Source organism: Mixophyes fleayi, chromosome 12 (genome assembly GCF_038048845.1).
Source record: "Mixophyes fleayi isolate aMixFle1 chromosome 12, aMixFle1.hap1, whole genome shotgun sequence".
Classification (NCBI taxonomy): domain Eukaryota; kingdom Metazoa; phylum Chordata; class Amphibia; order Anura; family Limnodynastidae; genus Mixophyes; species Mixophyes fleayi.
The window spans coordinates 36,779,699-36,791,724 of NC_134413.1; the positions used below are offsets into that span (position 1 = coordinate 36,779,699).

At 39.7% G+C, this 12,026-nt stretch overlaps 1 protein-coding gene across 1 annotated transcript in view; it reads right to left on the minus strand.

The window, feature by feature from the left end:
* The window catches only part of SPRED1 (sprouty related EVH1 domain containing 1), a 101,580-nt gene extending 94,962 nt beyond the window's left edge, over positions 1-6,618 (minus strand). Inside the window, exon 1 of the mRNA XM_075192742.1 lies at positions 6,515-6,618. Within this exon, the coding sequence (XP_075048843.1) occupies positions 6,515-6,603 (89 nt within the window). The 5' untranslated portion in view covers positions 6,604-6,618. The remainder of the gene's footprint in view (positions 1-6,514) is intronic.
* Positions 6,619-12,026: the final 5,408 nt, after the last annotated feature.

The following is a 12,026-nucleotide window of genomic DNA, read 5'->3' on the forward strand; positions in this document are numbered from 1 at the left end:
AAGCAGAGTGATGAGGAGTCTGGCCTGGAATATACTGAAAATGTATTCCTGGAAATATTCACTTCCAATAAATTAGCAATATAGAAGAACTATCACTGTGAATGGTAAATACACTCTGGAGGACATCTGAGAAACACAAAACACCCAATGACCCCTGCAGAACCAGCTTTGGTTCTATCGGGTGCCTTGATTTGCAAAAGTGCCTAAATTTGCACTGCAAATGGTGGCTTTTGCGGAGTATCAGAAAGCGACACAGGCTCAGGGGAGAAGTTGGGTGGAGTCAGGGCATGCTTTGCCAAGGGTAAATCTAGTTTTGCAGAAGAAGATTTCCTTTTGTGGAGCAGAGGTTTTAGATAAACGGTTGGAGGATCTCTCTCTCTCTCTCTCTCTCTCTCTCTCGTTTCACAGACAAGGATAAGGCATCACAATTTTTTTTCACAATATATTAAAGTCACTTAAACCTACATCGACCGATTATGCAAATAAAACACACAATTTAGTATCACAATTCTTATTTGAGTATTAAGTGCATAAAATATTACAATTCCTATCACTATATATTTTTTGCATACTTTAAATAGTCCAGAGAGCCGGTTGTTAATTTATTGGAATCCCACCACTGTGTGTTTGTATGTATGTGTATATATATATATATATATATATATATATATATATATATATTACACATACATATACAAATTCTTTCAGTAAAGTGCTAGGCACACCCACATTAGGTTGGCCACACCCACTTGTCAAATGCCACTCCCACTTAGATGGGGGGGGCGCCGGTGCCCTGTCTCGCCCAGGGCACCAAAATGTCTAGTTACGGCACTGGTGAAATGACCCTAATTGTGCGGAAAACACAAGGCAGGAGCCAAAGCCAATATACAGACAGGGGCGGATCTAGAATTTTATTTTATGGGGGGCGATTTAGGGGGGGAGGGTGATTTAGTCCTCGCCCCCTTTTTGACAGCTAAAGCAGCTGGGCAGCACACTCTCCCTGCTTGTCTCTGCCGAACGGACCTGCACATAGTGTGCAGCCGCCGGCAGCAAGCCCCTGCTAGGGCGATCGCCTCCCCCCTGTATCCGTCACTGTATACAGGTCAAGGTTGAATCTAGCAGCACTGGACTATAATCGGTAATATAATCAGGTAGTATAATCAGGCTAGAATCTAATTGTTTGCTAAGGGATGCAATGCTTTTTTTCACATTATCCTGAGCACCATAAATATCTCCCATTATGTGTATGCTCTCCTCTTATATTAAAGTTGACCAATATTAAAGAGGCAGCCATTTGCGAGCTGAACCATTATTCACATGAAAACAGCCTATGAGACATAATATACCTAAATAATCTGAATATCAGTTCAACAAACAAAATAGCTGCCCCCATTGTATGTAGGTGATGGATCAATGATGAAACAAAAACTGATATCGTACCAGGTGCACAACACATTTTATTAAGGCTATATTTTGTTCTTGCATCCATGTAATATACTTTTATAATTAGAACTGGCATTGTTCACTAAAATGTCCCCAAAAAAAACCAAAAATGTAGATTTTATTATAGTTGCCTTCAAAGTAAAGTTTCTTTTGAAAGAATTGAGATCATTATGTACAAGCCATGTGTGTACCCTTCTTGTGTGGCTCTTGGTTAGAGGGACACACATTGCTTTCCGTTTGGGTAACATGCACTGTCCACTTTCCGAGGACATTTCAAAGCAAGGGTCCCATCTGTTTGGCTTTATAAACACCCAAGCCTACAACCACATGCATTTAAACAACTACATACTATTTCTGGAACAAACTTTAAGGCTGGGATTGTTTTAGTGGAAATGATATAAATCTCAGTCCAGTTGGAACTGGTCAGTAGCAGCAAAGCTTTGGTAGGTTCTGCTCTCAATATGACATGAAGTTATTTTTGTATTTGTAGTTTTATGTTTAAAGCGCTCAGCTAAATTAACAAACAGCAAACCTCCGAGAAACATCTAACTTTACAGGAGATGAACTAATCTAGCATAGCACAAGCTCTGTGACTATGCAAAAGATCTTACTTTTTAAAATTATTATCTTTAGAATAACATTGTCTACTCTGCAGGAGTATAAAATAATGAAGTTGCATTATTTAAAACGTGTGCCCGGAACTGCTGCAGTAGGACATCTATTTTCATGGGGAAAAGAAACAATATTGCAAAATTTCAATTTATATGAGCAACACGACACTGAGGGGGGAATTCAATTGACTGCGTTACTGTAAAAAGTAACGAGGCCTGCGCACTATTACCATTATTACGGTAATAGTGCGCTTAAATACCGTTATTGCGGTAGTTTCAATGCCGGCTCAGGGAGCTGCAGAAAGCCAGGTTAAATTTACCATAATAATGGTAATAGATTTAACGCTGCAATACTTCGGGAGGAAGTGAATGGCCCCATATAGTTAAAATAAAAGTATACTGGTAATGTGGTTTACATTGTAAATGAAGCATCACTTTGTCAGAACAGACTAGACCAATAAGTGAATAGTTACATATGAATGAGAAATATAAAATATATATGTTGTTATGAAAGAACTCCAAGCTTTTAAGAATGTATCAGAAATCAAGTAATTTAGGAGAAGACTGTGAGTCATAGGTGAAACATTTTTCATGTGCTTAATTGCTTCCTGTTAGCATATTGAAAAGTCTTTATCAAGAGTACTTTATCCTTTAATCTCCATAAAACTGTCAAGCAATTGTTTGCTCTTGATGGTTGTATGACCAGGCACCTAAATTCTACATCATTTTGTCCTTTTTACCTAGCTGATAATGTGTCTCTTTCAAATTGAATATCCGGGCAAAAATGTGTATGGTATTATTATTTCTTTTATTTAGTTTGTGTTTCTTTTAACCTATTGTTTGAATTTTAATTAAGTCTATCTTTTCTAGCTTTGTACTTTTTTTTTATATAAGATACGCCGCTGAACAAGAGAACAGAATCAAGATACCCTTAGAACCCCTGTCATAGATTAGAAAGGGGAAGCCTGTCGTGCAAGGAAGCAGACAGCCTGATTGTGGCTTGGAAAAAGAGGAATCATTAGTAGCGGGGAAATCATGTACAGATAAGTCACAGCGTGTAGTGTCAGAACAGCACTGACTAGGAGAACTTCCCCATTTGCTAGAACAGCAGGGAAATTTTATGTTGAGGATATGGCATATATGGTTTTATTATTTTCATCTATGCAGCACCAGCTGTCAGTGTTCCAATAAGTTATCACAATAGAAATGTTTTATATATTGTCGGAAAAACAGGGATAAATTGTCCTTAAAGCATGTAACAAATAGTAGGGTTAAGTTGGTTCCACATCCCAAACTGTACAAGTAGATCCTCCAAGGGTAGGTGGTAGTAAGTGGTCCATAGAATACCCCTCCAATCACCCATCTTTTGAATACTTACAGATGGGATTGGGTTATTTTATATTGTTTTTTTATTTTTATTGCATTATATTGACATTTTTTGTATCTATTTTGCATATAAATGACGCACTATTATGTTTAAGGGGCTGTGATGGTCAGAAACATTACACATATATGGCATAAACATAATTGTGGGAGTCTAGTCTGTCAAAATTGAAGTTAGTTTTAAGCTCAACTTCATTTTTTACACATAATGAATAAAAAAATGATCAGAAGAAATATTATTTTTTATTCATTTAAGTGTAGAATGTGATGGCAAAAGATCTATGGGTCCATCTAGTCTATGGTTAATTTTATAAGCAGCCAATTATTATTATTATTATTATGTTTTTGGAGAGAGGGAGGAAAACTGGAGCACTCAGAGAAAACCCACGCAAACACAGGGAGAACATACAAACACCGATAAGGCACAGATAGGGAATCAAATTCATGACTCCAGCGCTGTGAGGCGGAAATGCTAACCACTGAGCCACTATGCTGCCCTATTCCTGGTAAGCCAACATTGGCAGCTTAGTAAATTGTCTCTCTGAGGTTTACCTATTTTATTAATGTCTATTAGAGATAGAACCTCCAGAACTCGACACAGTTCTCGAGACAAGGCCTTACTAGTAGAGATGGGCGGGCTCGGTTCCCCGAGAACCGAACCCACCCGAACTTTGCCTACCTGCTCGGCGTGGTACTCTCCCGCCCACTCGGATTCCAAATCGAGGCCGAACGTCATCGTGACGTCATCGGATCTCGGGGCTCGGTTCTCGCAATAATTGAAATCCATAAATACCCGCCTCCACAGCAATCCATCGCCATTTGACAGAGGGACAGAGCAGGGTGTAGTCACAGGCTGATTAGAGCAGGGACAGAGAATATACCTTATTCTTCATCCAATTCTGATAACAATTCTGATAACAATTCTGATTTAAATTCTGATAACAATTGATAGAGAAGAGAGGAGGATAGAGGAGTCTTTTTTTTCCTTCCAATATTTGGCACTACAAGTTCTTTGGGCTGTCCCCCATTCTTTTGCATTAATATTTCTGGCTGTCAAAAGTCCTGTTTTTAAGCAGTCTAAAAAATAATATTTAGCACTCCCAAGTACTTTTGGGGTGTCCCCATTCTTTTTCATTAATATTTCTGGCTGTCAAAAGTCATGTTTGTCAGCAGTCTCAAAAAATAATATTTAGCACTACAAGTGCTTTGGGCTCATAATGGATTCAAAGCAGTCCACATATGAGCAGAATCAGCAACCAGGTTCTGTCACCAGTCCTGATGGTAGTGTTCCCAGTATATCATCTGGGAAAGGCGATGTCAAACTACACAGTCTTTTGAAATCAGTCAAAAAAACACACACCCAAAAAAAATTTACTGTGTTGAAGCGAAAAAGAAGTGTAACTGAGGAAAAGTTAAGTGCCAATAAAAATAAAATTGTCAACATGCCATTCTACACACAGTGGGATGTCTAATCGTCAGCATTCTGTTAGTGTACCCATAAAGAGGGTCCCTTTCAGCAGTTCTGCTGATGTGTGCCTGAACAGCCCGAGTGTAGCCGGTGATACACAAATTGAGGATGCCACTTTGGAATTAGAAGAGGGGGAGATTTGTGTAAGCGACGAGGGCGCTAATGATGATGTTGATGATTATGATGCAGACAGATACCAAATTGCCTTTCTCAATTTCTATTTATATTCTAGATTATATAACGGCTGAATGGTTTTCTATTTTACTCCTAGTGGAGAGGGGATCTGATGCAGACAGATACCAAACTGCCTTTGTCAATTTCTTTATATATTCTAATTCTACAGTCTATGCAGGCTGCTTTTTTTCTATTCAACTACAAGTGGAGGGTGTAATATACACCCAAAGACGATGGCTGCATTGCCAATAGGCTAAGATGAAGAGGAAGACAACCAGGTTTGTTTGCAGAATTAAGGACGGCCTACCAGGGATTAAACGGTTTTCTTCCTAATTTATTATCTTTAGAATTACCTTACTTATCCAAGAAACAGGTGGAGCACTAAATTAGGTTATTTTATGCCCAAAAACATTGATTTTTAAACAAAATTGCAAAACTAAACCAAACAAAACCAAAACCAAAACACGCAAGGGTGGTTTGGCAAAACCAAAACCAAAACACGGGGGTCAGTGAGCATCTCTACTTACTAGTGACCTAGAAAGTTGCAATATAACCTTCCTCTTTCTGAAACTAAATACTATTCTTATGCAACCAAGTATTCTACTGGCTTTTCCTACTGCTTGACTGCACAGCTTTCTTATCCTAATACAATATTAAACTATAATACTAAAGTCCCTTTCCCCTATTACTGACATTACATCACCATTCGTTTTGTAATCTGCTTTCGGATTTTTCGTGTCCCGTATGCATTATTTTTTTATTTGTTATATTAAATTTAAAATTGCACATTTTAATTTTTTCATGTATCCTTTGTAAGTCACTACACTTTAATTTTACCCAGGCCTGGCTTAATGTGGTAAGACTGGTTTGTACATCCAGGGCTGCCATCAGAAATTGTGGGGCCCAGAACAAATGAAAGAGGCAGCCCCCCCCCCTTTCTTGATGTATAGCACAGGGTATACCACATTGACCCCATATAAAGCCACACATAGTAACCCCGGTTCATATTATGCCACACATAGTACCCCTTGTTCATATTATGCCACACATAGCACCCTTAGTTCATATTATGCCACATATAGTACCCCTAGTTCATATTATGCCACATATAGTACCGCCAGTTCATATTATGCCACATATAGTACCCCCAGTTCATATTATGCCACACATAGTACCCCTTGTTCATATTATGCCACACATAGTACCCTTAGTTCATATTATGCCACATATAGTACCCCTAGTTCATATTATGCCACATATAGTACCGCCAGTTCATATTATGCCACACATAGTACCCTTAGTTCATATTATGCCACAGAGTTGTGCCCACAATTAATATTATGCCACAGGTTAATCAATAAATACATTTCTGTTACATTTGCATATGTGCATAGTGCAGGAGTCCATAATAAAATGACACCTCATATGTGCTCACCTCCTACTCAGCGCGCCATGCGAGACAGGAACATCAGCTGTCAGCACACTGTTCTTACAGGCAGTCCCAGGAGATGATGCTGACGTCATCGTGCGAACTCTGCATTAGAAGGATCTGAGACAAATGTAAAGAAACACAAGCCGAAAACACACAAGAACACTGCCGGCTCTATTGCCACCCTGCCCCCTGGTGACAGAAACCATTTTCAAGTTCTCAAAATAAAAAGCGCAAAAAAAGAAAAGGAAAGGATACTGGCTGTCTGCTCCACATGTCGCAGCCGGTGGGCCCTCCAGTCACTATGGGCCCCTCACAACTGTACCCCCGTACCCCTCTGATGGCGGCCTTGGGTACAGCAGGAAGGCGCCATGCTTCAAAGCTCCCTGCCAGCCCGTCTGCTCTAAAAGAATATTTTTTTCCAGCGTGGACGGCACGGCAGGTCCTGTTCCACCTTCCGCATCCTCTGCTCTGCTTTCCATGTAGTAGGGGCATTAGAGCAATTTCCCTGTTTTTACCCCATTCTAGAATGTCAACTCTTCAACTCTTGTTTTGGGAGGGAGCAATTTAGTCTCTGCCCCCTTTTTGACAGGTGAGGCTGCCTGCAGCTGCACACTATGTGCAGCTCCATTAGGGAAAGACAAAAAATGCCCCGATTGCCCCCCCCCCTGGATCCGCCAGTGTTCCTATGAGCCCACACAATTGTCCTTTAGCCAAAACTTTGTCCACTTCATGAATTAGCATATTGTGGCATGCAAATGCCTTGTTGAAATTTGAATAAGCTTTATCCACTGATCCACCCTGATCTATCACTTTAACTACTGAGTCAAAAAAATCCACTAGATTAGTTTAACATGAGTCACCATCAGGAAACCCATGTTGCCTTTAATCTTGTAAATCATGTGACTCTAAATAGTTATAATCTAGTAGGGCTTACTGTGTTCCACTGGCCCTGCTTGCACACATTTCTTTTGCATTCAACAATGCTTTTAAGGTTATTCCACTGTTCCTGCTCTCCACCCATCAGTTTTCACCCTGTCAGAGATTCACATAAATTATCTTTCATTTCATTTCACGGTCAGCCTTTCTAAAATCTAAACATCTTTGTTTTGAGTGGTCCTGCTTTTCTGCTACATGTATATAACACCAAAATCAAAGTTATCTCTAGATAGATTTATCAAACTTTCTAAAAAGGAAAAGTGGAGGGGATGTTCATAGCAGCTAATTAGATTCCAGCTATCATTTTCTAGAATAATTGCTAGATAAATGATAGGTAGAATCTTACTGGTTGCTATGGGCAATACCTCCATTTCTCCTTTTTAGACTGTTTGATAAATCTACCCCCTAGCAACACATTTAATATAATGGGACTGCTTTAACAATGGGTGATAAGCCCTATTGCTGACTTTGCATGGGGAATCCTTTCTTTAGAGGCATATAGCAGTGAAAATTACAAATGATATATATTTAAAAAAAAGAATCATTCAACATAGAAAAAAATGGAGAGGGAGAGTGAGGGTCGGGATGGAAAAGAAGAGGAGGAGGAGATCAATGTCTTTAAATTGGTCTGATAGGTTTCAAGAGAGGGCCTTGTTGAAGTTAATACAGTAGGTGTAATAGCTATGTGACGGGAACCTCATCATAGAAACTCCTGCCCACTCTGCTCTGCCTTACTTGCCCATACTTATCCATCTGTCATCTATCGCCCCCCTGGACCACACCAACAAGTGAACACTTCTCTGCATGGCTCCCTCACTTCTTATCCTCTGACATCCCCACCATCATCATGGGTGATTTCAACAACCCTATTTCTAATCCACGTTCCAATGCTGCTTCCAAACTACTCTCTTTAACCTCCTTACTTGACCTCTCCCAGTGGATTGAATCCGCTACTCATCAGGGTGGCCACTGTCTTGACCTTGTTTTCTCTAGACTATGCTTAGGTTCTGATTTCCTTAACATTTCTTTCCCCCTCTCGGATCATCACCTTATTAGCTACGCGCTCATCCCCAGTTCTTTATCCTTCCCAGTGTCAAACTCTTCCAAGCCTCCTTACAACCGGAGGAATATCAACTCTATTGATGTTAAACAGTTTTCCACCTCTCTCCAACACCTTCTCTCTCCAAATTCTACATTCTCCTCCGCTGTTTGGGCAGTACCCCATTTTCATCAAACCCTAACAAGTGCCCTTGATCAAGTGGCTCCAGCAACACTACATACTCTGCGTAGACCTCGTTGCCAACCGTGGTACACTAAAGTAACACAAACTCTACAAAAACTTTCTCGTAAAGCAAAACGTCACTAGTGTAAATCTTGTACCTATAATGATTTCATCACATATACTGGTATCTACCACTCCTATAGAAATTCTCTGGACACTGCAAAACAAACCTACTTCCAATCTCTCATCTATGGTCAGGCTTCTAACCCCAAATGCCTTTTAAACACATTTAAATCTCTTCTCAATCCTCCCACCCGAAATCCTCTGACTACCATCAGTGCCCAGGATCTTGCTTCCTATTTCAAGGACAAAATTGAGAAGATCAGGCTTGAAATGGTATCATCTCCCTCAACAAGCAATCAGCTCAATTCATTTGTAGCACCCTCTGACACTCTCTCTTCATTTGATCCCACAAATGAAGAGGAAGTTTCTACTCTCTTCTCATCGTTCTACTCTACCTCCTGTCCTATTGATCCCATTCCCTCACAAATTAGTAGGTCCCTGTCTCCTGTGCTCATCCCCCTCTAACTAAAATCTGTAATCTATCTCTTTCTACTGGTATTTTTCATCACTATTCAAGCATGCAGTGATTACTCCCATTTTAAAAAAACAAAATTCTGACCAAAACTGTCTCCAAAATTACCACCCCATCTCTCAGCTCCCATGCTCCTCCAAGCTTCTCAAGAGAATTGCCTACACTCGCCTCAAACACTTTCTTACAGCAAACAACCTATTGGATCCTTTTCAATCAGGCTTTCGCTCTCAACACTCCACAGAGATTGCGCTGACCAAAGTTGTCAATGATTTGATCACAGAAAAAAGTAAAAGCCATTACTCTCTTCTAATTCTCATGGATCTCTCTGCTGCATTTGACACTGTTGACCACTCTCTCCTCATACAAACGCTACAATCCCTAGGTCTTGAAGGCACTGTCCTATCCTGGTTCTCATCCTACCTATCTAATCGCTCTTTCAGTATTAATTTCTCTGGATCCACCTCTGCTCCGTTTCCTTTTTCAGTTGGAGTACCACAAGGCTCAGTCCTATGTCCTCTGCTACTCTCTATCTACACCAATTCAATAAGCTCCTTTGGATTTCAGTATCATTTCTATTCAGTATCATCCCTTAGGATGTAAGCTCGTATGAGCAGGACCCCTCTCCCCTCCTGTCTCCATACCGACTCTTCTGCTCCGCCCTCTCTCCATTTGTCTGCCCGGAGTTTCTGAAGCATTGGTACTTAGTGTTTATTGTTCTGTAATGTATTACCCTGTATGGTCTACTGTTCGTACTTTGTAAGGCGCTGCGAAAACCCTGCGGCGCCCAACAAATAAATGATATTATTATTATTATTATTATTATTATTAATAATAATAATAATAATAATAATAATAATAATAATAATAATAATAATATGCGGATGATACACAAATCTATTTATCCTCTCTTGATCTTTCACCATCTGTGTTGTCTCGCGTTACTGACTGTCTTTCTGCCATTTCATCTTGGATGTTTTATCGCCAACTCAAACTCAATCTTTGAAAAACTGAATTAATAATATTCCCACCAAAAACAGAAGCTTCCTACCTGACATTTCTATTTCTGTTGATAACATGACCATAAATTCCACCCCGCAAGCTCACTGCCTAGGTATAATCCTTGACTCATTTATTCCCCACATCAACTCTATATTTAAATCATGTTACATACATCTAAAGAACATTTCCAGAATACGCACATATCTCACACAAGACTCTGCAAAAACTTTAATTCATGCATTCATCATCTCCCGCATCGACTATTGCAAATCCCTCCTTACTGGTCTTCCCAAAGTCAGACTTGAACCCCTACAATCTATTTTGCAGGGCTAGATTGATTTTCCTTGCAAGCTGTTCTTCCTCTGCTGAGCCACTCTGTCAGTCTCTACATTGGTTGTCTGTATTTTAACAAATCCAATATAAAATTCTTCTACTAACATACAGGGCCATCAACAAAATTGCACCGACATACATCTCCTCACTTGTTTCAAAATATCTCCCAACTCGACACCTCCGTTGTGCACAAGATCTGCGTCTCTCTACCACTCTCATCACATCCTCTCAATCAAGGTTACACAACTTTTTTTGGGCTGCACCCACTTTGTGGAATTCCCTCCCTTGCAGAGTAAGACTTTCCTCTAGTCTTCAAACCTTCAAGCGTTCTTTGAAAACGCACCTCTTCAGGCAAGCTTATGATATTCCTATATATATATATATATATATATATATATATATATATATATATATACACACGTACAGGCCTATTCAAGTGCCAGAAGATCTTTTAGGAGAGCTTGTTTGCCATAGCGACCTTCATGAGTTAAACCCCAAAAGTAGTTGATGGTTTTTTTCCACAGCTCCTCTGTGAGAAGAGTCTACATTGTTGTAGTGTGTGCCAGATCTTAGAACACATGTATCTTATTGCCATCAAAATCAATGCTGTCTCACTTTCCTCAAAATGTCCTCCTTTTACGAGTGGTAGTGTAACCTGCATATTATATCCCAGGGCTTTCACTCTTGGGTGTATAGTTCTATGGATCCTATCATAAATAATTTGATAATTGGGGACCTGCTTTAATATTTAATTGAAGATTTTAGTGAGGACATCCATAATTCTGTGGGGTGGGATATCCTCTGGAATGCCTTTAATAGGTCATCTACATTGGTCTCTATCATTTTGGATGCCTAGCAATAAACATGTTACTGAAGCTTTGTAACAAAGTCCTCTTCCGCCAGAGAGGCTCTTAGCTATGCGAGACATGTCTGACTGAAGATTAGAGACTGGATAACTCATTGTATCCTGTAAACTTTTTTCAGAGATTGAACATTTTATTTAATTGGTAATGATTTAATGTGTTGGAGGATCTTGCTTAGCTCTACCTTGTCCCCCTTAGAAGCATTGGTTTCAAGGGAGTCATCATAAGTGCATAGGCTGACAGGGTTAGTTGCTGATTTACTGTTAATTGATTAACCCGATATTTTGAGGTATTTTCACATATCTGGGTGCATTGAAGTACCTTCCCCTCATCATGAAGTGTACTAACTACAACCACATGGCCTGGGAGAGAGTCTTGCATTACAAATAAGGGATCCCCAGATGTAAAATAGAACAATTTCTCTATACTTTTTCTGGAGTGTATGCAGGTTTTAATAATTAAAGGGGGAGTACCCATGTGTTTGATCTCTCCGGAAGACAAACTCACCAGACAACAATAGGATGCCTGAGTACGCCTTGTCCTTGAATTGGCGGCAAATCAACAAAC